The sequence below is a fragment of the Salvia hispanica genome, chromosome 1 (assembly GCF_029641045.1).
Source record: "Salvia hispanica isolate PSC_SH4W2 chromosome 1, Shi_PSC_v1, whole genome shotgun sequence".
Classification (NCBI taxonomy): domain Eukaryota; kingdom Viridiplantae; phylum Streptophyta; class Magnoliopsida; order Lamiales; family Lamiaceae; genus Salvia; species Salvia hispanica.
In genome coordinates this window covers 22,866,788-22,894,165 of record NC_142692.1, presented here as the reverse complement: position 1 = coordinate 22,894,165, position 27,378 = coordinate 22,866,788, and the positions used below count along the sequence as shown (strand labels likewise).

The 27,378-nt window shown below is 38.8% G+C and overlaps 2 protein-coding genes, 2 long non-coding RNA genes and 1 pseudogene across 4 annotated transcripts; 2 read left to right on the top strand and 3 right to left on the bottom strand.

Moving 5' to 3' along the window:
* Positions 1-1,279: 1,279 nt before the first annotated feature.
* On the bottom strand, positions 1,280-4,062 carry LOC125224574 (2-Cys peroxiredoxin BAS1, chloroplastic-like). The gene is made up of 7 exons (XM_048127993.2): positions 3,712-4,062; positions 3,217-3,291; positions 2,765-2,846; positions 2,598-2,677; positions 2,240-2,365; positions 1,690-1,803; positions 1,280-1,612 (listed from the first exon to the last, which is right to left on the bottom strand). Exons 1-7 carry the CDS (start codon positions 3,907-3,909, stop codon positions 1,496-1,498), a joined length of 792 nt encoding a protein of 263 aa, XP_047983950.1. The 5' UTR covers positions 3,910-4,062; the 3' UTR covers positions 1,280-1,495.
* A 10,424-nt stretch (positions 4,063-14,486) lies between these two features.
* Positions 14,487-15,998, top strand: LOC125220164 (uncharacterized). The gene is made up of 3 exons (XR_007176327.2): positions 14,487-14,746; positions 15,208-15,585; positions 15,673-15,998. It is a non-coding gene; the product is annotated as an uncharacterized LOC125220164 (long non-coding RNA).
* A 127-nt stretch (positions 15,999-16,125) lies between these two features.
* On the bottom strand, positions 16,126-17,172 carry LOC125223833 (uncharacterized). Its single transcript, XR_007176788.2, has 2 exons — positions 16,814-17,172; positions 16,126-16,666 (listed from the first exon to the last, which is right to left on the bottom strand). It is a non-coding gene; the product is annotated as an uncharacterized LOC125223833 (long non-coding RNA).
* A 730-nt stretch (positions 17,173-17,902) lies between these two features.
* LOC125224489 (alpha/beta-Hydrolases superfamily protein) lies at positions 17,903-21,460 on the bottom strand. The gene is made up of 2 exons (XM_048127894.2): positions 20,730-21,460; positions 17,903-18,434 (listed from the first exon to the last, which is right to left on the bottom strand). Exons 1-2 carry the CDS (start codon positions 21,398-21,400, stop codon positions 18,128-18,130), a joined length of 978 nt encoding a protein of 325 aa, XP_047983851.1. The 5' UTR covers positions 21,401-21,460; the 3' UTR covers positions 17,903-18,127.
* A 2,250-nt stretch (positions 21,461-23,710) lies between these two features.
* On the top strand, positions 23,711-24,888 carry LOC148933451 (uncharacterized; annotated as a pseudogene).
* Positions 24,889-27,378: the final 2,490 nt, after the last annotated feature.

The following is a 27,378-nucleotide window of genomic DNA, read 5'->3' as shown; positions in this document are numbered from 1 at the left end:
TAGAGTTCTCAATTTATTGAGTTCTTATTTCTAACAGTTTAGTCATTTTTATACGTTTCTGCACCACATCTTCAGCGGGACAAACTAAAAAAGGCAAGGCTGGCATCTTGAACGAGACTGGATGGAGTATTTTTTTAATTTTGCAATTTTATTTTTAGAATTTTAATCTATAGTTTTTGATATTTTATTTAAGTGTTTTAAATGAATTGTTTTTAATTAATTGTCATTTTTAATTGAAGAAATTACCATGAATAATTAAGAATAGATGGTTAGGTCGTTAGGACTTGGGAGATAAGAGCATCCACAATGGATGCCCAATCGCGCGTCCGATCGGCCGAGATCGGGCTCGGGCGTGGTCGGGCATCCATTGCAGGCGTCGGTCGCGACCGATCGCCCGCCCGATCGATCGGGCGCCCATTGCGTCACAACGCCCGTGCCCGATTTAAAATTTTTTTTTATAAAAAAATCAATTTTTAATTATAAAAACCAATTTTTAATATTAAAAAATCATTTTTTAACTTGAAATAAAAAAAACTATAATTTCACAACGATCCGTACTAAAAGACGGATCCATGAATTAGTGAGCAAGTTCTGCATTACTCGAGTAAACCTTTTATAGATAGGTTTTCAACTCTAACTTTCATTGTGACTTCGATGTGGGACAAATGATAGTTTTATAGATAGGTTTTCAACTCCAAATTTCTTTGTGATTTCGATGTGGGACAATTAGTTTTACACGAGTTTTTTTTTGCTTTATGTAAAAATTTGTTTGATTTCATTACATAATCTAGGTTAGCCTAATGATAAATGTATCTTGTTAAATTATAGAGTTTGTGTGTTCAAGCCCCAAACTCAACATATTTTTTTTTATTATACTTTTCTCATTTTATTTGATTAATGTAAGTGTTTTATTTAAATTTATTGTGTTCTATAATAGTGTATTTATATTTTGCTATTTTTTATTTGATTAAAATTAAATATGAAATTTACAAATTCTTTTTTTAAAATTAAGTAATGCATGATTTTCATTTAATTTAGTATTTAATTTTTTTTATTTATAATATGTGAAAATATAAAAAAAATAATATTAAAATTAAAATGAGAAATGAATAAGAGATAGGGCATCCACTAGGGCTCTACCATTGTAGAAAGATAGGACATGCTGATGTGGCAACCATTAGGGCTCTCACTAGGGCTTCCACTAGGGCATCCATTGTGGATGCTCTAAATAATTGCCAAAAGTTGTGAGGTGGAGTATGATATGAGACCCATACATAACTTAGATAAAAGATGGATAAGAGATTCATTTCAGACCAAGATGTAGACTGTAGAGCAATAAGACAATGGAACATTAGACACAACACATCCTTGCCGCATTCTACATATATATCACTGGAAAACAACAGCAAATCCATCGAATTCCATTATTTGCGCAACAAATGTTTTCAATGACCTCTCTCCTACAAAACGAATAACATCAATAACTGGGAGCTGTTTATATTGCAGCAAAGTACTCCTTGCTGAGCTTAGGGTCTGGTTTCATTGATTTCTCCCCAGGCTTCCATCCAGCTGGGCAGACCTCATCCGGGTTCTCCTGCACAAACTGCAAAGCCTGCACAACCACCAACAACCACATTTAGAAGAACACAGAGAGGGAGAGAGAGATTGCTCTAGTGTGTGTTATAGTACCTGAAGTGTTCTCAGTGTCTCATCCACACTACGACCAATAGCAAGATTGTTGATGGTGGAGTGTTGAATAACTCCCTCCTTGTCGATAATGAACAGTCCTCTCAAAGCAATTCCCTGATACAGACAGCATGACATATGATGCAAAGATTTAGAGGACTACTAAACAGCTGCAGTTCATTGTTCATATGTTACTTTGGTCAAATTTCAGGAAATAACAAACAGCTCCTTGAGAGGTTGATGGGTATGGCTAAATTCGACATCACCAAAAGATATAAAATAAGCTCCATTCATATTCGATAACTCTGAAAGATTGCTTTGGGTTGTAGTCGGCAATTTAACATCCTGAGCTAAAATAGTAACATAATTGGAAAAAGTCGGGTTTTTTCTATAACTCATTTTCCTTTGTCTTGCTCGGATACAAAATTACGAATCATGCCAGGCTTGCAATAAGAAAACATAAATTTAACAGAATTGATAACTTGAAGTTTACTAATATTTGTGCGGGACCAAACAAATAGCAAACGCGATAGCAACGATGTTCAACACATACCTGATCTGGGATTAGCACGCCATATGATTTTGAAATTGATTTGGTCACATCAGAAATTAAAGGATACGCCAGATCACCCAAACCTCCAGACTTTCTGTCAGTTTGAACCCATGCAAGGTGGGAAAACTACAGTGAATTTAAACGACCAGTCAATGCAAAGTTGAATCCATCCAGATTCTACAAGAATTATCTAGAGAGAGTGCAACACTCGAAGCCAATACATCCAGAAAGCTGAAGAATAAAAATGAGCACAGAAAATCCAAGACTTATCAGTTGCTATAGATGCAGACATAAAATACCATCATGCTGTGCATGTGAAAATCTGGACAATATTTTACATGTTGAAAGCACTACATACCACACTGTCGACAGATACACCCAAAATTTCTGTGTTCAACTTCTCAAATTCTCCATGGCGGTCACTGAAAGCAGTGATCTCTGCAATAAAAATGATAGATAAGTGAAACTGCCTAAAATACCAGTTTAATGACAACCAACATAGGAACAAGGCAGGTTGGGACGTACCAGTGGGGCAAACAAAAGTGAAATCCAACGGATAGAAAAAGAGAATAACATATTTCTTCTTAAAATAGTCAGAGAGTTTAACCTGCAGACAGAGAAACACTTATCCATTAGAGAATTCTAGATGTTTAAACCCGTTCGCCAAACTAATTTTACATTTCGACTGAGAATAATGAGTGTAGCATTCAACATTATAATGAATATCTGACATTTGTTGCACAAATTTTTAGTACTAATCAGATAATAGCTGGGGATAAATCCACCCAATGTTTGAAACATTTTAATTCATTTCTCATATTCAAATAACATAGCATAAGCATTACAACAATGTAATTTATACCTTGAAGGTTCAGTTTGAATATATTCTGATGAATAAAAGCTTCTTTGTAAACAAAAGCAACTATAAAATGTACATAAACAGACACCAAATTTAAGAAATGATGAAGCAGTGTTACCTGGACAAATTCCTGATCGAAAACAGCTTCTGCCTCAAAATCTGGAGCTACATTTCCAACTAGAGGAAGTTCACTCTGCAAAAAGGAGATAAATACATCACCAAAAAAAAAGATCAGTTAGAACTCCCAAATCAAAAAGGAAAGTCTCGTGGTGTGAATTTAGAGCTCATCGGTTCCATTTTCATTCATTAACTCCCTACAATTTACAAATTGAGCCAAACATAATAAAATATCACATAAAATAGCAATGAATAGTCAACCAAATGAGAATAGAAAGGCTAATGGATGGAAAGGGGAATGCTAAGGAAGAAAAAAAAAACTACACTCCATGAGCTCAAACCACTCAAAAAATATAATTTAAAACAATGCTAGCTTAAATTCAATAAATTAGATGCAAAATCTCAGACGCAACTGAAATCGAAAGCGCATTTCCGTATGTAACAGGTGGTAATCAAATGAGGACAACAGAAAATGAATGTGAACGGGCGAACTTACGGCACGAACAACCAAACTCCGGCGTCTGGAGGCGGAAGGGAGAGAACGAGTGGCATGGGACACGACGGGCCTGCCGGCGAACGAGGAAGGAAGGGAAACGGGGCGAAGAGAAACGGGCTTTTGGGAAGAAACACAAGCTTTGGGGTTGAGATTGGATGACATGATGGAAGCCATTGAAGCACTAGCTGAGCACGCCATTATTGCTGAATTGGGGGTTTTCACTCGCTCTCTCTACAGCGTTGAATAAATAGATGAATCGTCTGGAATCTAAAGGAGGAGACTTGGTTGAAAAGGAGCAAGAGAAGATAAGTGGTGGAACTGCGTCGTTTTGTGTGCGACTGTTGAGGGCTCGACCTTTCTTCCGTTGGTCGTAGTTGTCATCAATTATATACTACTCCTACTATTAAACATTGGTTCGATGAGTAAGTACTACGAAGTTATTAGTTGGGACTTATTATCATCTATCTATACATATATAAAAGATGAGTTTTGACCTTAATACTAAATATTTATTAATTTAAGGGCATAAATTTAAATATTTATAAGTTTAGGAATTTTGAGTAATTATAGTGATATGTTTAATTCCTATGATTTTAATCAACAATATAAATGTAAAGGTACAATTAATGTATTCAAATATGGTACTCATCATTTTGTAACTGCTTTCTACCCAAATAAATTAAAATTACTATTAAAACTTTAAGTTTTTATAATGATGGTAAGCAAAGTGTCAGTTACTAACGAAAATTGTATAAGCAAATTTCTATATTCTATAGTTATAAACGTATATTATAACTTTTCACAAAATGTCTTGTTACAACTTTTGAACATATAAATCTTTAATATTGTTATTGTGGAGCCTAAAGCCTAAACCCAATCATCTATAATTTAATTCATTTATAATAGCTTCTTTCTACTTTTTGCCTATAAATATGTATCATTTGTTACCTTATAATTCACATCCTCATTGCCTCCTCCCATAACATTACGAAATCTCAGCAAAAAGAAGAATATTTTCCGGTATGTTATTACTCTTTGCCAATGATAGTATCTTTATTTGAGTATATAGTAAGCGTTCTTTCTGTGTGACTAATATGTTCCTAACATTGTGATCTTACCAAAGGAAAAAATTGAAGTCATGGAATTAGCATTCCTACATGATCTAAAGCCTAGCAATAACTAAATCAGTCAACAGAGACCGGAGTGCGCATATTTTCTATGATCGTAAGTTATTTGTGTCATTACTTATTAAGTTTTTTTATTTATCCAAAACCATTGATTGTTACTATATTCTTTTTCCATGCAGACCAATAGGATTCAAGGAACATGTCTCGACACCTTACAAATTAAGCTTCGTGATCAAATTAGGGAGGGATCTATTATTTCTATTTTCAAATTTTTGTGAGAATATATATAGTCCATACCCCTATTATACAAACAAAATTATTATACCTCGGCAAGGTAGTTCGATCAGTCTTATACAACGTGCACATGTCAACATATTCTCAACCTTAATTTGCCGAGGTAGTTCGATCAGTCTTATACAACGTGCATATGTCAACATATTCTCAACCTTAATTTGTCACATTTTTTAACACATCCTTTACACACCATGTAAAATCACTCTTCGTAATGGCATTCTACAGTTTTTAAATTTGCCAAGAATTCAATACTATGGAACACAAACCCAACAAATTTCATTCAAAGATAAACAATTTTATTAAAAATGGACGGGTTTTCTTGGTTATTGATCACTTAATTGTACTTTTGTCATATACATTCAAGCCATAGTTTATTAGTATTATTGTTTTGGACTATAATATTAGTATAATTAATTTAATATATTGATAATAGCTTTTTTTTTACATATAATTGTGGAATAATTATTTCATATTTGTTTAGAACATTATTAATTTATGGAGTATACTATTGATGAAACTAAAATAAAGTTTACAAATTAAATGTAATATTAATAAGTAAATTTTTATAAAAATATATGTCACTCTATATTAAAACTCCTTCTGCCACATCATCTAGGATTAGAAATATAACTGTCACATTATTAAAACTGGACTAGTACTAGGACTAGCCACAATAAATAAAATTATAAAAAATAAATAAATTACAATCACGCAAAATACGGAATTAAATTTACGACACAAATACGGGAAAATGCAATAATTTTATTTAAATTAAAAAAAAGTATATTAAAAAAATTACATAATTAAAAAAAAAACCTCCTACTTCCACACACGAGCCCCGCCTCACTCCTCGTCGCCGTCGTCGCCGCTATCTAGGAATCCCAAATCTGCCGCATCTGAGTCCCCGGCGTCTCCCGCCTCCCTACGTGCGGCAGCCAAATCGGCCTGCATACTCTGGAGGAGATCAAGAAGAAACCCCTTCTCCACAGGGACAGTTGTCACCCGCCATTCACCTATGATTTTCCACATGTTCACCTGCGTTTGTTGACGCGCGAGGCGGGTGAGCTCAGCTGACGACTGGCCAGTAGGGGGGATGCCGACTGGACCTCCTGGGACCTGTGGGCGACTCTCCTAGCTCCCTGTTGCGCCCTCTTTTGACCAACCGAGCGAGTGCGGCAAGTAAACGATGGAGGGGATGGGAACTCCTGAGTAGGGGTGGGAATACGGATATCGTGTATTGGATTTACCCGTACCCGACCCGATATTCGCCGGATTTTGGATACCCAATATCCAATTTTATGAGATTGGGTTTGGGATTGGGTATTGAAATATAAGATAAATCGGGTATTGGATAACCCGAATGGATATTGGGTATTACTCGAAAATATACAATTTATTATTTTAATCATATTTTAAATTAGATTTAGTCATTTTGCATTAAATAATCTTATACTTTAAAATAAAAGTGTTCCATTTTTTTTTGTTTTATACTACAAAATAAATAAAACATTAAAGACATTAGTCAATTTAGATATTTCTATATTTTCATTAATATATAATATTCAATTTTATTATATTAGTTATTAACATATGTAAAGAGTCGGGTATTTGGGTACCCGATACGTCGGGAATGGATACCCGAGGCGGATATTGGAGTACCGAAAAATATATCGGGGCGGATTTTGGATAAACATTTTAGTGATTTTCGGGTTTGGATACCCGGTTTTTTCGAGTCGGGTATCCATGGATACCCGTATTCCCACCCCTACTCCTGAGCATCGTCGGGGAGCGAGTGGGAACCACCGCTGCTGCTGTAATCACCGGAGAGGTTCAGCCGCTGCTTCTTTGGCCAGCCAACATCGACACCCGCCCGAAAATTCTCAGAATCCATCAGCACCTCATAGCAGTTCCAGAAGGTGAACTCCTTATAAACCCCCTTCAAGGGGAAGACGGCCTCCACCATCCTCCTCACATCGTCGTCAGTTTGGCCATTGGTCTTCATGCGGAGGTTGTTGGCGTACAAGCCCGCAAATCGGGAGACCGCAGCTCTGATTCGGTCCCACTGCTTCCAACACTCCTCCTCGCTGTGTGGCTTCCTGTCCGGGCAAAATGTCTTGTAGGTTGCTGCTATTTTAGCCCACAAGTTGATGACCCTCTGATTGTTCGAATGGAGGGGATCATCGCAAACACTCACCCAAGCCTTGGACAGCGCGACGTTCTCCTCATCCGTCCACTTCCTCCGTACCTTACCCGAACTGTCGTCATCAGCCGGCACTGTGACGACTCGCCGACAACCCCTTTGCCCTTGCCCCTCTTCTTCTTCTTCGGTGTGCCCCCACTTCGACCTACTCCCCCTGTTTGAATTGGAGAGTCCGCATCCTCGAGATCACTCCCCAACTCCTCTAAGGAGAAAGTTTCAAACCCAGTGAACTGCGTCTCCCCTGGGGTCGATGTGTGGGAAGAAGCAGTCAAAAAGTTAAGACTGGGGCGATAGACATTGTCCCCCTCCCCCTGCCATCCCCTGCATCCCCGACATACATCCCGATATCATCTGCATCCCTGGTACCCCCTGCCCGCCTTGCACCCCCTGCCACCCCGGCATACTACTACCCCCGGCTGCCATCCCCGGCCAAGGGTACATACATATTGTAGTACCCGCCCATTGAACCCCATCCACCTCCCACGGGTATCGTGGGAGTTTGCGACCCGCTCGTCACTAGAGGCACTGGAGGAGAGTCGTTGTTATTCTCCATTTCGCGTTATTGCTCTTGTACAAAAATTAAGAGAGAGAGAGAAACTCGTTAAAACAAGTGGTGCGAATGAAAATGACGTGCAGATCGCGTATATATAGAGTTAAAAAAATGCGCTGGCCGAACGCTAGCCGATCGGGAGCCTACAATGGCGGCCAGCGGATCGGCTAGCCCATCGGCCAGCGCCCGTGAATCGGCGTGGGCTAGCCGACCTGCTCGTCGATTTCGCGCTCGCCGGTTCCAATGGTTGGTTTGCGGACCGGCCAGCGCCCGGGAATCGGCCAGCCGGCCCGCTAGCCGCCATTGGAGATGCTCTAAAAGTAAAATGTGATTCTTATTGTGGGAAGTACCAAAATGATAAAATGTAACTCTTATTGTGGGACGAAAAGAATACTACATTGATTGGATAAAATATGTAATTCCATCCCTTCCTTAATAATTAAATTACTTTTTCATTTTATAATGTTACAGAATATTTAAGTTATACTCCTCTATCTCACGTTACTTTGACAAAGTATAAGAGCATCTGTATCGCCGCTCGCCCAGAAGAGCAAGCGTCGTGCCGTCGGCACGACGCGACCCCTGCTCACCGCTGTGCTCAAGCCGACGGCACGACCATGGTCTTAGCATCGAGCATCGTCGTGCCAAAGAGCACGCTTACGTGTCGCGCTATGATTCGCCAAATACCGTTGGCTATTTTTTTTATAAATTTTTTTGAAAAATATTAAAAAATCAGATTTAAATAAAAAAAATATTTTCCCACTTCACAATAAAATATATTCATTTTTTCTCCACTTTTTAATTTAATTTTAATTATTTTTACTCCAAAATTCACATTTTCATCTATAAATACCTTCCATTTTAACACAAAAATTTACACCACACTACACTACACCAAACAATTCTCTCATCAATATAAGAGCATCCACAATGGGGCTGATGTCCCGGTGGACATCCCCAAGGATATCCCGACGGACATCCACAATAATAAAAATTCACCAAATTAAAAAATTTACGAAATTTAAATTTCGACACGAATACGGACGGAGAAAGTGCAATGATAATTTCATTAAATAAAAAAAAAATAGTTAACAATTTTTTTTTTAACAAATTACATTATAAATATCAACGTGCACCCCTCCGCGTCCATAGCTCTTCAATTATATCGTTCTGGAGTCGAATATGAGCTTGTTGTTGGCGCATGTCGGCAAATGCACGGACCCGATCGGCCTCTCCATAGGGTATCCCCATACGTACATTGACGGTGGCCATGCCGTGGCTTGGACCGGCAGCATCGACATCATCATTGGCCTAATCAGTCAGTGTTGGACCTTCATTTTCGACAATCATGTTGTGCATGATAATACATGCGTACATGATATCAGCGATGCAGTCAATATACCACATCCGTGACGGACCCTTTACTGCCACACATCGAGCCTGGAGCACACCAAATGCCTGCTCCACATCCTAGCGCGATCCTCCTAATGTTGCGCAAAGTAGATCTTCTTATCTTCTACTGGGCATCTGATCGTCTTCACAAAGACGAGCCACATAACGTATATCCCATCCGCCAAATAGTAACTCATAAATAGCGGACGATGCATCCTAAAACGTCACCGGAATATATTATCCCCAAACCGCGGCTCCGGAGCGAAGTAGTCCTCATACAACCGACGGTGTGCAACGATGTAGTCCTGGGGTACTATAGCTCGACGACGGATGGGGCGAGGTACCGCCAGCTGCTGCTGCAAGGCCGCTTGTATAAGACGATTTATCTCCCGGGACGTATGGGCCCGCACGCTTTGTTAATTTGCCGGCGTACGTCATCAGCATCCCCACCACTACTACCCGCACCACTACCACTACAAGTCTACCACCTCCACTAGTCATTTTGGATATACTGATAGTGCTGGGGTTTTGAGCCCCTTGCACAACGTAAGACTTGTACAAAACAAATAAATCAGATACGGATCTATTTGATCGATTATGCGATTAATCAATTCACATGTTAAACAGATAATTGCATGCTAGAACGCAAATAATTCATGCTTAGAAAATATAAATCCTAAACATGAATACTACGGTTTAGAGTTACCGATTTGATTCTCCAAAGAATCGACGATTGCTTGCGCCTTCTCCACGTGAAGATCTTCAATACTAGACCACAGATCTTCTGACTGGTTCCCGAACTGTATCTCGATATCAGGGTGGGCTGATCTTATCAAAATACTAGGACTCGAATAAAGAAGACAGAAGAAATCCTTTTAGAAAAGGGAGTAGAATTCGAAATTCTCCTCAGCTGGAGATTTTCAAAAATTTCGAAAATTACAAGAAGTAAAATTGTGATCATTCTGTCTCCTTTATTCTCCTATTTATGGGCTCGCCCAATTAGCTTTTTACTAATTAAATTGAACCCACAATTTAATACAAGCTTATATTGGAATATTACGAGCAGCCACTACAGAAGTAATATTGAACTCTTCCCATCCAAATCCGAAATTACAAGTAATCCGGGTTTCCATTATTTATATTATTTATTTCCCGCGCTTAAGATATAAATGTCCATTAATTAATTAATGTCTGATATGGACTTAATTAATTAATATCTTATTAATTCCAAGAGTGAACTTAGCAAGAAACACTTATTTATTATTCATAGAGTGATAAAACTCCAACTGGCCAGTTTTCTGAATAATAAAACCTTGTTCGAGCTCCTCTTGAGGACATTATCAAACGAGACTCACCTCGCGCACGATTCAACATAATAGCAATCCTAGCACCGCTAGATATTAATCACCACTACCCAATATATCAGGATTATTGGGTTGCGAAAAACCCGCACCATTTGATAAGTCAAAGTAGTATATAATCAATACCGTATGCTCAATGCTAACGTATGTAGATTAAGAAATAGTTATTTATCAAGACCTAGTCTTTCAATAGATAGCATAAAGACATGTCTTGTTGTTAGATCCATTCAGTGCTATATACCACACCAACGTCATCTTATTTCAGAAAGGCTTAGAAATAATCGGACTGACATTGCAACCTTTCACGATAGGTAGTCTAAGCCTATCTGGGTTGTGAAATTCTTCTTTTTCTTTTGCAAAGCATTGCATAGAACCGTCTGTGTTACCTTAAAGCGGACGACGCCCACAACCAGTCTACTAAGCAAAAGACTTAGACTTTGTTTGCTTCTTATACATTTAAATGTTTATAAAACATCTTATAAATGCATAAGCAAACACAATGTAATAATATACTGATTCTATTTGTGCGAAATTGCTCGAATAATACTGAATCGGGTTAAAAGTGGATTGTAGAGTTTTACGTATACAAGCAAGATTCTATTCGAGCGAAACTTGCTCGAAACATGCTTTTCAGTATACCAAACTTAACAGATAGAAACCTAGAGAGAGAGAGGGAAACTCGTTAAAATAAGTGGTGCGAATGAAATAAAGTTCAACGAGCCGTATATATAGAGTTTAAAAAAAATCAAAATTCAGGACGTCTGCCGGGACGTCCGTCGTGGCACCGCAATGGCGGACTTCCCGACGGACATCGCCGGAAGGCCGCAGATACCTCACATCCACGGCGGACGTCCGCATCCGCCTCTTCTAGCCTAATGGCGGACGTCCCGCACGGGTATCCGGCACGGCGGTCCAACGTCCGGCGGGAAGTCCACCATTGCGGATGCTCTAGTTCTCACTCTTTCTCTCTTGCAAAAATGTTCGGCTCCGGCAATCACCCCTCCGAGTCCCGCGAATGGAACCACGAATGGTTTGGGGCATCGCCATTCCCTTCGCCAGATACGAATTTTCTCGCCCCTCCCTTTTACCCAAGGTTTGCGAATTCCGAGTGGCTACCGGCCTTACCCGGTGAACGAGCAAGATGCCTCCGAGGGGCAATACGGGTGGGCACCCGAACAAGGCTCAAGAGGGAGCGCCTCGACGCCACCGGTGTCCCAAATTCTGAGTGGCGATTCCGGCAGTCGTGGCGCTCGTGGTGTCTGTGTCCGTACTCGTAGCAGTGCCGGTGACCCCAACGTCCGCACCCCGTACACTCCAGTCGAGATGGAGAAGGTATTCATGACCTATTTGAAAATCTCCAAAGATGAGAAGGTAGACACGAACCAAACCGAGGACATGTTTTATTTCCACGTCGCTTGCTTGTACAATGCCAGCCGACCGGCAAGAACTGTGGAGCGCAATGAAAGTATGTTGTGCAATGTCATTGAAAGAGCCAACGAACAAATCCAAAAGTTCCATGAGTATTATCTCCAGGAACAGCGGTCGGCAGGAGCGACACGAGCGGTTCCCGACGCCGGCAGCAAGGAAGGAAACAAGCGACGACCAACCGCCGTCGTGCCGTGACCCCAGCTGCACCGCCGGCTCCCGCTCCTTTGTGTCGCCTCCACCCCCCATCATCACGTTGTGGGCCCTTCTGGCTCAAGCCAAAATGGCCGATACGTCTCGGATGAGACCCGATCAACTTGATTCACATATTGCAATGATACGAGCTCTCCGATAACAATTGGGGATATCACCATGCGACTAGTCTTCTTTTAAATTTCCACGGATGTATTTTTTAGGATTTAATTATGTAATTTTTAATTTGTAGGATTTTAATTATGTAATTTTAATTTTTAGGATTTTAAATATGTAATTTTAATTTTTTTTAATTTGTAATTGTAGTTAGGAAATTTTTAATGCATCTTAATATTGTGGAAATGTTTTTATTTAAATTGAATAATAGAATGGTGGGACCCTTGAGCATGCTCTTGCGGAAGAGCATGAATATGGGTGTTGTGCTCTTGCGGAAGAACAGAGATTAAAAAATAAATAAAAGTGGGTCCGGGCCCATCCATGCAAGATCATGGATGTGTTTGCTTTTACTAAAAAGGAAAATGACTATTACTATGGAACGTACCAAAATGGCAAAATGACTCTATTACTATGGAATATGGAACGAAGGGAGTATCTCTTATCTTATCATTCATCTACCTAACACACTAAAAAAAAAATCATAATCTCTTTACCGAAAAAATGACTCAATTTATAAGAAACGGATGAGTATATATTATTTTATAAAATATTAGTAATATTTATTAATTGAAAAAAAAAATTACTATATGATAAATCAATTTAACTATTTTCCAATAATATACATGTAGAAAAGTTTTGGAGATACTAACAAAAATGTCATTGGAATTATTATAAAAATAAGTCATACTAACTTTTATTGTGTTTTTAAGGGATATTGGCAGGTAAAACTGTACATTTTCGCCAAATTTTAGTATTTTTCATGAACTTAAAATTGGTCTAAAATATAACAAACTTTATATTTTGTTTGTTATTTCTCAACTGACCGCTAATAATATATATCTTCGGCGTCTACGTCGGTAACTATGAAATATTATGATATTTAGACCACTTTTTAAATCGTGGCAAGTAGGATAAAAAAAACCATATAGAAAACCATATTGATTTAGTAGTGTCTACTAGGATTAAAAAAAACACGTAAGTTAATCGTGAAAAATAACAAACAAAATATAAAGTTTATGATATATTCAAAAGTTTACGAAAATTTCACAAATTAACCAAAGTTTATGATTTTAGGCCAATATCTCAATTTTTAATGCATAAAGTGAATGATTTTTTTTTTTTATATTTAACTTTTGCGAAGTTAAAAGGATTTTTAACTTATCACAGGTAGGGTAAGTGAAAAGTTTTTCGAATGTGATTCTAATTTTACAACTTCAACTATAAATATGATACGTTGGAACGTCAAATAACATTCTCTTGAAACATTTAATAAGAGCATCTGCAGCGATGCTTTTGGGGAAGAGCAGCCGTCGTGCCATTGGCGCAACGAGTACCAATGCGCCATGCTTGTCGTTGTGCTCTAGCCGACGGCACGGACGTGCTCGATAGCAAGAGTACTGCAGTGCCGAAGAGCATGGCTACGTGACGCCTCTGATAGAGCTCGTTTTTATTCTGTTAAATTTACTCTTTTTGGAAATTCATAAAAAATCGAAATTAATCTAGAAAAAAGAAAAACAAAAAAAAAATCGGATTCCCAAAAATATAGCCGTTTATTTACCCTTTTTTCCAAATCTTTTGATTTTTTAAAATCTTTTTATCCCAAAATCATCTATAAATACACACATTCATCATTCATTCTTTACATCAAATTATCTCTAATTCATACTTCAAATTTTCTTTTATTATGAATTTAATTATGTAATTTTTAATTTTTAGAATTTTAATTATGTAATTTTTTAGTAATTTGTAATAGTATTTCGGGTATTTTTTGATGAATTTTAATATTGTAGAAATATTTTTAGTAATTGAAGTATTTAAATTGAATAATAGAATGGTGGGACCCTTGAGATGCTCTGGCGGAAGAGCATAAATGTGGTTGTTGTGCTCTTGCGGAAGAGTATGAAACTAAAAATAAATAAAGGTGGATCTGGGTTACATCCGAGATAGATATGGATGCTCTAATTTTGCCACTGAAATTAAAATAATTGTTTTCGTTCATAAATCATAGGAGTAATAAAAGCACTACTATTAGCTAAGAACTTTGTCTTTCCATTTCATTCTTCCAACACATTTTGCTGATTTTCAGCCTCAAAATTCAGCTATAGTTAAAAACTGAAATCCCTCACTCATTCAGGTGTCAGATTATCGAATCGATTTTCAACATTTGTGTTTAATTTGATTGCGGCAGCAATCGATTGATCAATAGATCAGGATTTTGTGCCGGTGTGACATGAGTTATAATGTTGGCGATGAGGAAGATCGTTGGTTCGTGGAGGATGCTGAACTTGGTCTAAACAAGGCAGCTGACACTTTGCAGGTAATTAAACTTGATCTAGCACCCTTTCGTTAAGTCCTAGAAACTTAATTGAATTTCAACTATGCAGGCCCAGAAAAGATATAATCCTTTGTCCTATAATAAAAGTTCTATTTGATTATGATACGAGTTTTAAAAAATATAAAGAAAGGTGGATTGAATAAATTAGTGGAATAGGTGTCCCACTTACATGTATTAGTTTTATAATAAAATGTGAGTGAAATAAGTTGGTAGAATATGAGGTTACTTATCATTTATAATAAAAGTGAAATAAGACTCTTATTGTTATCGAAATGGCAAAACATGATTATTATTGTGGGACAGAAGGAGTATATATTACATGACGAATGTCCTTGAAGGGATTGGTCTTATTGAAAAGAAGCTGAAAACCAGAATACACTGGAAGTAAGTGTGTTTAGAATGTTAGAACTATCATTAGATAATAAGTATCCTTATCAATACAGAGAATGACAATAATGGCAAGAGAATGAGCCTGATTACTTAATAGGCTACTTGATCCTTCCTGGACAAGTGGACGACAAGGATGGTGCTCTTCTGCATGTAAGTATGATGGAAAAGTTTGAAAAGGTGAATGGAGTTGAAGATTCAACAAATTTCCCTAATGCCTCAAGCAAGTTGAGAGGCACATCAGAACTTAGCACTCGAGCGATCATCAATAGCATATGGTACACCACAGTTTGAAACTCAGACACAAGATAGCCATAAACTTAACAATTGTGCATGATTCTAAAGATGTTTTCTACTGTTACGGAACGATTCAGACTACTGGCTTTTATCAGATGCAGCAGGCATCAGGCTGACAGACTTGTGGAAGACAGATAGTAACATTCTACCAATTCTCTTAATACTTTTAATTTTCTTTTAAAATGAATCTTGCTCAGAAGCAAAATTCTTTTTATCTTATGCAGCTGGTGTGGAGTGGAATGATGTAAATATGCTTGAAGAGGAGTTGGAAATGGCTGCTATTGGCACACCAAAAGCACAGATTCCATCATCTGTTGATACTGTTGTACATCCTGTTGTTGATAATGTCCAACCTAGGTGATTCACTAGAATTTGTTGGGTGGGGAGGGAGGGGGCAAGAAGACTCCTATCCAATTCAGATAGTAGAAACACTTGTCATTTTGATGTTTATGAATTGATTAGCGTCACAACAATAAAGATAAACCGAGTGTTTAGACCATTGAATTTTTACTCGATTTGAATACCGTATATATGGAAGAGATATTAATTTGTGACACTTATTAACAGAATGATTATGCTCCAAAGTCTGCATCAGTAGGTTATTTCCATTCAACTCATAAGCAAAAATTAGAAATACAAAGTGATAGAAAAATGAGTGTAAAATGGAAAAGAAGCACTAAAATGAAGTGATATAGCACTTGGAAATTTATGGACCCATTTTTTTTTTTTATCTCATGTAATAGCAGGCTTTACAGTCCGACTTGCTGTCAGAATTACAGTTTCACCTTCTCCATATGTAGGATTTTACAAAGAATCAAAGACAAGATTACACCCTCTAATTATCCAAGACTTTCTTCACTAATTAAGGCACCAACCAACATTTATTTCAACCACGAATTTCCACACCAATAGAAATTCTTAACTAAGTACTTTACAAATAAAATTGAGCGAATCTCAAAATTCATAATTGAAAATAAAATGTATTAGTAAAATTAACTAGCATGAGTTTGAATGGTACTTTGTTGCTTTGAGACTGGTATGATGGAGGAAGCATGATTTGAAGTGATAAACAATGACCTCCGGTGGCCATTAAAATCTCCAAGTTGTTGTTCACGACTTTTTTCCTTCAAATGATTGAAGAGAAAAATGATTTCGTGCACAAGCTCTCGACATCATATAATTTAAAACTAAATTTATATAGTAGAAGGCCATTTGCATCTGCAAGAGGATGATAGAGAAGGAGCATTAGCTTGACAAGTAGTCTTAGTACATCAGAACCAACAAATGGTCTCTCTGCAGCTAAATTTCTATAAAAAGGCATATGAATGAAAACCCATCTGGTACTAATCACTAGCAAGAGCGTACCTTTTTGAAGATGATTGGTCTCGGCGATCAACGACATATATTATCCATAGCCAAAGTTTTTTTCCAATTCCGCCCATACCAAACGCATGAATCGATCCTCCTACTTGTCCTCCATCCCAATCGAGCAACCCCAAAATAGAAGATTTTACCATTTTTTTTGGAGACATATTTGAGTTGTGAATTGCACAAGATATAGGGTCGAGGAGTCTTGGTCAATGTCAAGTAGACTCGCTTCACCTAACACGCCCTAACAACTTGCAGCTCCTCTATTATTTTTACCACCAAAATCACATTGACTTTGATATTGACTGTAATCGACGACTTCGTCAATACGTATTCCAAAATTTTCTTTCTTGATTTACGACGTACTCCAACTTTGAGTTTTATACAAATTGCCTAAACTTTTCTTCCCTTCTCTCACAAAATATTCTATTTTGTCATTTTAATTAGGTGTCCACAAATTAAGTACTCCACAATTTACAAACTGATATTCTTTGCCCATCTTTCCACCCAATTTCCTTATCTTTTTATTCGTACTTTATCCACTTACATATATATAATGATATAGTAATTCATTACACATGACTCATCATTTTCCACACACAAAAAAAACTCTACCAATAAAGTGGAGTTGGCTCCACTCATAATATACTAGTACTACATAATTTATCTCATTTTTACTAAATTTTGGGATGGAGATTATTTCAAATTTGCTTTTTTAAATTACCTGTACTAGTTTCTGATCGAGAATAAATTTAGTGAATACTCCACTTAGAGTTTTAAAAACGTGGTAAAGTAAAAATTTTGCATATATTTTCCATTGATGTATAGACTATAGAGTAGTATAGAGTACTAATATTGCAATCCTTTTGTTTACATTTTTTTTTTCAGTTTTGAGAATAACTAGTTTGCTCTAGTAGATTATTGAGTCTCGCAAAGCTCGAGCTTAGTTTAGTACACGCTTAGTTAATAGGGGAATTTGTTGGCAATTGAAACTAAAAAAAATGCAATATAACTATCCCTATCATCAATTGGTTTTTAGGATGTAAACCATGATTTCTATCATAATTAAGCAATGATACACTAATATAAGGAAACTAATTTTACACCTCCAATTTGAATCATATAATACACGACATCTTATTACATAAGTACATAACTATATAATGTAATTTCATGATCATGAACTATGAACATGTGCAGAGATACAAGATTCAAACTGTTTATTCTAAATTACAAACTTTAGTGACAAAATCTGGATACACGACCAACTTCATAGTACTTTTAAGGTGGAGTCTGAAAGCAAAATACTTTTCAAAGGGAGTTTTTGGTAATAAAACGCTTGATTTCTTCTAGAACTTTGTAAGCAACTTGTGAGAAAGGTTGATTGACAAAGAAACCGTGTTGTTCACCTTTATATTCAACATAATCAACTTCTTTTCCCATCTCTTTCAGCCTTTTGGAATAATCATCAATTCTGTCTCTCATCACTTCACTCCCTCCAACCAACACCAACATTGGGTCAAGTTTAATGCAATCCAATCTTGGGCTTGAAGGTCCAAAAGGGTTTGCAAATGGGTGGTCTAATGTTTCCCCACTTGGAATTGACAGCCTCCAGAACCTATTCCATTTCCAATTTTAAAACAAAAAAAAACAATTAATTAAGGTTTGCAATCCAGATAGTCTTTATGGACTCCCACAAATTATAGAATCCAAAGAAAAGTCTTTTAAGGTTTATGATTTACAATAACATGCACACAAGTATTGAGATGTCATTTTCATGCAAGTTTAATGTGGAGTAATATAAAACAGAAGGCAATGATTCTTGTACAATAAAATAGTTGTATAAGATATTAGGATGAAACTTATCCAAATCTGATATCTTTATCTAATATCTTATCTTTTAAACGTGACCTAATATTAGCACCTTTTGTTTTTGGGGATGAAGACATACTTATCTTTTAGCAGAGTAAACCACTATCTGTAAAATAAATATTGCAGAGGATTAATTATTCCATATACGAGAGGCTGCAGTTGCAATACATTAGTAATTCATTAAAGTACTAATTAGTTATAAGTTTGCTCACCTAGACGATTTAGGTCCTAACGCTACATAATTGCATTAGGAAAATGGTTTTCAATTGCTTCAAATATTTTAAGAAAATAATACTAATATTTAATTAGATTTAGATAGAAGAGTCACGCTTTTGAAATTGAAGATTTTGGACATTTTACCGACGTTAAAAGACTTTTCATTCGCAAATCGCAACAATATGCAATAATGCAAAAGGATGTGATTAAGATTTAAGATATTTGGACGTGTCATTCACAAATTTTCCCGCATTATTGGTGACGGACCTTTCACTTTCCTATCATGTATTAATTGAATATTGACCATATACCGGGAAAAAGGAGATAATGATTTATATTTTTTAATATATAAATAATAAATAAATACTATAAATTTAATATAGTAGTCTGTTGTGGTGGATTTGAATCCGAATTTTTTTATTTAATTTCAGGCATTACCGTATTATCACTAAACCGACACACACTGATTTATTAATATGAGGTAATAAAACACCCTTAAAATACTGATCCCCACATTATTTTCCCCACTTTTCTTCATATGAAAAATATAAATAACTCTAATTAAGTGCTAACTCCTAAACCCTACTAATAATACTATTAATGATAATGATATGACTATAATTCGACCTCGTGGCTTTGCATTCACATTTAATTTTATTTTTTCCTCTTTACTTTTGAGGGCATCTTTACATTATCATGTAGAAGACTTTTTCCCCTTTCTATGGATGGTTATATATATAAATATTCCATAAAATCTTTGGTCCAGTCATGAAAATATGGGCGAGATAAGATTGAAAAAGCTAATCTTAGGAATGTGGTTGTTAGTGGATGCCTATATATATAGTATAATCTAATACATATATGCGACTAAATTCATGTTGAAAAATTCCAATATATATACATAAATGGCTGCACCTTTCTTGACGCTGATAGGTTTTGTCTTCATCTTCTCCTTTCCATATCCCACTACCTCTTAACCGGTCTCTATCATTATAAAGTTTTAGTAATTATTCACCACCATTTCCCACCCTCCACAAAGTTATTGCAAATTTGATTTTACGTTTGATTAATAGGAGTATTTTAGTTTTCAAATTTTATTAAAGAAGAAGAATCATTTGGCTAGCTAGCTTTTGATTTATTTTGGTCAGATATATATGCTTCTCAAATGGGCTCCAATATTCATGAGTATCTAAGTGGATAGCTTTTTTGACACTATTTGTCGACATATTTCACCCAAATTTAAATTAATTACTAATAAATAAATAAGTTTGACTTGATCCACGTGGTGGCCTAATTATTTCCATTTCGCTTTCCATATGTAATACTCCTCGATTGTAAAGTGGAATATTGGAGCACTCAGCATTTTCCGGATCAATTATTATACCAACAACAAAATTCATACTGAATAAATAGTATACCATGTCAATAATTATACCAAAACATGGGATGTGCTCCCTAATTAGATATTGATTTCGTTTTTTTTTGTTTTGTTTTGAAGTGATAGATTTATATATACAATTTTTTATGTTGAATCTGGTTAGTTGATATAAAGATAAAGAAGAATATGTAGGAAGTGATATACTATAGTTCCTTTTATTGCATGCATATATATATGCAATAGATGTTTCATTATAAATGTAACTACTGTGCATTACATTAGTACTATTGATATTGGAAGATTCATCATAAAGTATATTCTTGTTCTACTCTATAAATTAGTAAATTCAAATAGTTTAGTGTTATAATATTTATCATCATTTCTAAATTAAGCCGCCCTAATTCCCATGCAAACAAAATGCTTTTCACGTAAGTAACAAAGAAATACCTGTCGAGAATTTCCAAATTCAAGTATTTTTCCGGCGGCCCTTCCGCTTCCGATTTAGTCCTAACAACCCCGCCGAAGAACGGCGCCATCAGCACGTATCCCCGCACCCTAACCGGGGCCAATCCAGGCGATCCAGGGCGGAGCTCCACCGCCAGATGGTGCGCCAGGTTCCCGCCGGAGGAATCGCCCACCACGAAAACCCTCCCGAAATCAATCCCCTCCCGCAGCCACTCGTCGGCGGCGGCGGACGGCATCAGAGCCTGTTGCTGCAGCCACTCGAGGGAGGCGCGCGCGTCCTCCGCGGCGGCGGGGAGGCGGTGCTCCGGGGCGAGGCGGTAGTCCGGGGCGACGACGAGGGCGTGCAGGGCGGAGGCGAGGCGGAGGCAGCAGCTGTGGCAGTTGGGCCAGGTGCGGGAGCCGACGCAGAAGCCGCCTCCGTGGAGGAAGAGGAGGACGGGGAGGGGGGCGGAGGAGGTGGCGGAGCGGGGCTTGTAGAGGCGGAGGTGGAGGTTGTTTTGGTTGTCGTATAAGCAGTCTTTCCAGAGGGCGGTGCCGTCGTCCTCCACTTCCATGGGGAATTTGACGAATTCGGAACGGGAAATGGAGCCGTCGCTAAACACTTGTACAATTCCTAGGCAATCTTCAACTACCTTAGGTGGAAGGGATCCCATTTCTCTCTCTCTCTTTACTTTCTATGTGGAATGGTGAGTACTTTAATTGTATAAATAGGCTTGAATGCGGGAGGAGAGGATAAAATTGAAGGATTCAATTAATATAGTAATGGATAATGACAAGGGTGTAATCGCGCAATATTGAGGGGGAAAAAGCAAGTGATAACGACATTTTTGAAATGATAAATGGAATAAGAAATTGGAATTCGTATCTGATTTGATAGTGCTATGTCCACAACCAACAATAAAAACCTAATAATGTAACCGTTAATGGAGTAATGTAATTACTCTGATTGGTTGGATTTCATTTTTATCATGTGATATTATATATCCGGGTCAATTAATAATTTGCAAGCACAACTTGAGTTCGGCACTTGCAAATCAGTATACTGAGCAATTGAGCATTAGTCACAAATTGAGCATTAAGTAAGTAGTCACATAGTATATCGAAAGTATACGTGTTTGCAAAAGAATTACGAGTACATACTGGTTTCATACAGTTTGGTGTCATGGAAAAGTAAATTAAAAATTGTTAAATATTCCCTCCGTTCACCATTTAGATTTAGTACTCCATTATTTTACCATTTTTAGATATCCACAATTTAAAGATTTGTTTTTCTTTTTCCACTTTTAGTATACAGATCTTATATATCATTATTTTTTCCACCTATGATAATCTACAATACTCCCTCCATCCACAAATATATATTTCGTTTCACTTTTTCTATAAATAGTAAGTACACCACATATTCCACATGTCACTTTGCTTAAATTATATTACTCTATTATAACAGTAATAGAGTACATTTTTAGCTATCAAGTACTATATAATTATACTTCACATAAATTATGAGGATCCTATTTCAAAACTTTTTCACTCGCCCATCTCCTAAAATCTTTTCATTCCTCCACTTATGATAAGGAAACATTTCAGTTTCCTAAATGTGTATATACATTAAATTCAGTTTTATGTCTGTTTATTAAGATGGGATCATGTATTGTTTACATTGTAAAATGTATATAGTACCATAATGAAACACATCCTATGAATCCTCCAATAAATATATTTTCTGTAGTCGAGTCATTTCTTTTTTGGACTCGTTTTGAAAAAATAATAATTAAAGAGAAAGTAAAGAGAAAATAATCTAGATGAGAGTCTGATACGGTAGTCCCTCCAATCCAGACGGAGCAGCGCCAGACCGTCATAGAGGAAGAGGAGGTCGAGGAGCCGCAAGCGCCGGAGCTGAATTGCGACACGGTGGAACGGGGAAGACCGTCGCCAAGGGAGGCGAGTAAACAGGGGAAGCCGAGAAGAAGAACAAGGCCAACTGTTAGATTTGGAGACTTTGTCTCTAAATGAAGCGTGGAATAGAATAGGATTATTTATTGCTATTTTCTGAATTTATTGTTTTGTTTTATTATTATTATTTGGAACTTTTGAGTCGAGCAATTTATAAGCTCCGTTCCGGGTTTTCTTTGTTGGTTCTTTCCCGGGCCGTAAGTCGAACCAACCCTAGGGTCCTTAGATTATAAATAGGCGCTGAAATTAATAAAAGAGTATCGAGAATTCACCTACTTTTCTGTTTTCTTTATTTTATCGCTACAAACCCTAGTTGTCGACGGGATTCTGCCTCTCGGGACTTTTTATTTCTGTTAACGGCATCAAGTTGAGAGGAAGACTCTTAACAAATTGGTGCTTTCACTGAACTCATGGACACTATCACTTCTGATGTCGTTCGATCGGATGGGTTACCATTGTTTCGGTCGACCATCTCGCCAATCAGTGCACCTGTTTCATCTGGTACGCCGATTCAGGGCCCGAATCCGGTGTCAACAATGTTCGAGCATATTTTGGCTTCTTTAGCGAGATTCGAGACTCGCATGGATGATTTTGATCGGCGTTTAGTGCCTCCGCGATCGGCGTCGGAGCAGAGTTTTGGACTTCCTTCGCACTGGTTTACCGATTCCCTACCTCGTTCGACGCCTCTCTCAATCCCTACCCAATCAGTGGTGATGACCATGCCGGCCTCTACATCATCTCATCGGTGGGAGCAACCGGGATCAGCCGCGGGCGCGACTGGAGGGATTCCCTCGCTCGGATCGTTTATGCCCACCTTTTCTGCACCTGGCTATGGTAACGGTCTGGTCAGCAGATGGCGCGCGGGTTCAGGCCAGGGAAATTGCTGGGAGCCTCCGGGGGGCAACCAGGGGATGGTGGCACCCTTGGCTCGTCAACCGACTTCGTGGGATAATCCAGTGTAGAACAATAATGGGAGCCATCGGGCATGGGAGGAACCAAGGGATGTGAAGATGAAGCCACCACGCTTCGATGGGTCGGATGCTGTTAATTGGATTGCCAGAATCCAATACTATTTTGACCATTTGATGATGCCCGAGGCCTATCGTCTACATTATGTGGTAATGCTTTTTGAGAATCAAGCGGCAGAGTGGGTGTTTAACTATCGCGCTAGCAACCCAGTGGTACTGTGGAAGGACTTCTTGGAGGATGTGCGGCGTCGTTTTGATCCGCAATGTTTTGAGGATTACCTGGGTTTGATAGCCAAATTGGTGCAGACGGGTTCTCTGGCAGAATACAACGCGACCTTTGAGTCTATGCGGAATCGAATCCCAAACGTTTCGGAATCTACTTTTTTACCTATTTATGTGGCTGGTTAAACACCAACACCCGCGTTCCGTGGCGGCTGCAATGGCCCTTGCTACTGAATTTGATGGGAGCGTGGAGAAGCCACCAACCCAACCGGGTTTCCAGCGACGGAATTGGACTTCCAGAGAGCAGAAAGGTCCAATGCCGGCATCATCATCTCAGCCACAACAGCAACTCCAGCCAACGACCAGACCTGTTCGCGCCAGAGGCCCCGATTACGCGAAACTGCCAGTTATCCACCTAACCGCAGAGAGAACAGATCGCACACGGCGCGGCCTTTGTGTTTATTGCCAAGAGAAGTGGGTGTCAGGCCATGCTTGCAAACAGCCATTTTTGGCCTATATGGGAGGAGAGGTGGAGGGCGAAGTTGAGGAACCAGAGGCATTGGCTGAGCAGCAGGACCCGGAGGTGATAACGGCGGACCTTTCCCACATCTTTGCGCTGGACGGGAAACAACGACCAGAGGCGATGGAATTGCAGGGTACAATTGGCGCTGACCCCGTTGCCATTCTGGTCGATACGGGCAGCACTCACGATTTTTTGCATCCTAGAGTGGCGCAGCAGTTATCACTTCCTTTAACGGCTGTAAAACCGTTCAGAGTGTATGTGGGCAACGGAGAATCGTTGGTTTGCTCACACGCTAGCCTCCAGACGCGGATAGTGATTCAATCCCACGTGTTCTTGATTGATTTGCATATACTTCCGATACATGGGCCAGAAGTGATTCTAGGATTGGCGTGGCTGAAATCGTTGAGGCGTGTAACTAGCGATTTTGTGGAAGGGACGCTGGAGTTTATGCGCAATGGGGTACCAATGTCGTTGAGGGTGACCACACCGAAAGCTCAGCCGGTGTCCCTCAAGGCTGTCGCGAGCTTGCTGTCACTTCGGGGCGAGGCTGAGGCGTTGAGTTGATTTCGGTCCCCGAGGACGAGTATCAGGGGGCTGCTGCCGAACCACCCCACTTTCCGGACGACCTGGATCCCATGGTGTTGGCAGTTTTGAGATCCCACGAGGCAGTGTTTCACGCTCCGACGGGGATGCCGCCGCCACGACCTTTCGACCATCGTATACACTTACTCCCAAATTCAAAACCGGTTAATGTGAGGCCGTATCGCTACCCATACTTTCAGAAGAACGAGATCGAGAGGCAGGTGAATGAGATGTTAGCCTCGGGCGTCATTCGCCCCAGTCAGAGCCCGTTTTCATCCGCGGTTTTGCTTATCAGAAAGAAAGATGGCACGTTTCGGTTTTGCATTGATTATCAAGCCCTGAACATGGCAACGGTACCCGATCACTTTCCGATACCCACCTCGGATGAGCTGTTTGACGAGCTGGGATCAGCGCGTTTTTTCACAAAGTTGGATCTGCGATCAGGGTACCATCAGATTCGGATGCACGCGGATGACGTTTTCAAAACAGCTTTTCGGACGCATGACGGCCATTTCGTGTTCCTGGTCATGCCGTTCGGTTTGACTAATGCTCCATCTACATTTCAGTCGGCCATGAATGCGATTTTTAGGCCCCTGCTACGCCTCTTTGTTATTGTCTTTTTTGACGATATTTTGGTCTACAGCCCCACCTTGGAGTCTGATAAGGCTAATTTCATGCATCGGTTACATGGTGAAAAGCGTTACATTTTGCTGGGTCTAACATGTTTCCTAAGCCAGGTGTGTGATAAAATCGCTAGATCGAGAGAATGCTGAAGGAAACAATCTAGCGAAAGGAATGAAGTGAAATGAGCAGACTTAAAAGGAAAAGAAGGCGTGACGGAGGGAGTCAGTAGCTGAGGGCAACAAAGTCTATCTATACCTCGTTGGGCCCCACTCCAACGCCTATAAATAGAAGAACATGCAACGCACAAAATCACTTTCTTTTGCTCTCTTTTAGCTCACACACATAACACACACTTGGGAATGAGAGATCTGGGGTAGTTCGGGGTACGAAAGGGTTCATTTCTTTAGAAAGTTTCAGTGCAACACCGTCCGCGTGTGGGCGAAGATACAATCTCTTTAAATTTCAGTTGTTTTTTGCACTTTTGCGTCGAACTTCACTTTTGGGAGTCGACTTGGCTGTTGATGCTACTTATTATCATTTCGCTTATGTCGGTTTGCGTTTATTTGTGATATTTCAAGTTGATTTACGTAGATCTTGCTGCTGAGAGTTTATTTTGACAAGTTATATGCCGATCTCTGTTTTATTTTGATGCTGTGATACTCGATCTGGGAATTTGGTGATAGATCTGTAGTTTGTTGACTAATTGGAGGTTGTTGTTTAAATCTGAAGTGATGAAGTGTTTCTGTTGGTTGGAGTTTGTGTCGGACGCTTGGATCCGGAGTGGATTTAGCGTCTGAGGTTGGATCCACAGTGAGGAGATTAAGTTGTGCATGAATTTGAGTTTTCAGTTTGTTTTTTGTTTTACTTCGTCTAGCATCCTTAGATCTGTTGAGTTCTTGTTGTTTTGCATCTAATTGGTTTAGATTTAGTCTGCTCTGCTCTGATTTCGTTCATGTTGTTTTTCTTCTGAGTTTTTACGCAATTTGGTTGAAGAAGATGATGTCGCTGTTCGTTAGTACCAGAGTTAGTTGTTTTGCCAGCTTTTCGTCCGTACTCAGCTTTTTCAGTCATGGTCCCCACAGTCAGTTTGTTTCTCAGGTCTAGGTAATTAGAGTAGTTTTTCTTTTAGATCTAGTGATTGTGCGGTTAATTTTCCTTGCATAGTTTTCTTTGTTGCTTCGCCTAGGTCTAGTTGTTAGCGTAGTAGTTTTAAAATTCCCAAGTCAAGTTTATTTTGTTTTCCTCAACCCAAGAAAAATGCGTGGCAGCAGCCAACACCTAAAACAAGTCCAAATCCTTGAACATAATTATTACGCATCCTTCTCTGTGGGATCGATCCCTACTTCCCTGTACTAGGTTTAGTAAAGTGGTTGAGGGTTTTTGAAAGAGTGCTCTGTGTGTCCGACGACCAGGATCTCCTACGACCAACGAGTTCCTAGACCGCGTGATCTAGTGGATTTGCTGGACCAAGGGAACCTGTTTATTTCCTTCTGTGCGCACCGTGAGAGCAACCAACGTACTTTCAGAGTCTCATGTGCGCCACCTGCACGAGGTACTCACCATACAGAAATCTAATCAGTTTTTCGTAAAAATGTCCAAGTGTGTTTTTTGCAGCACCACGGTGGAATACTTGGGCCACTTGATCGCGGAAGGCCAGTTGAGGGCCGACCCGGAGAAGATTGCAGCCATGGTGGCTTGGCCGATCCCTGCATCCTTAAAACAGTTGAGGGGATTCTTGGGCGTTACAGGGTATTATCGA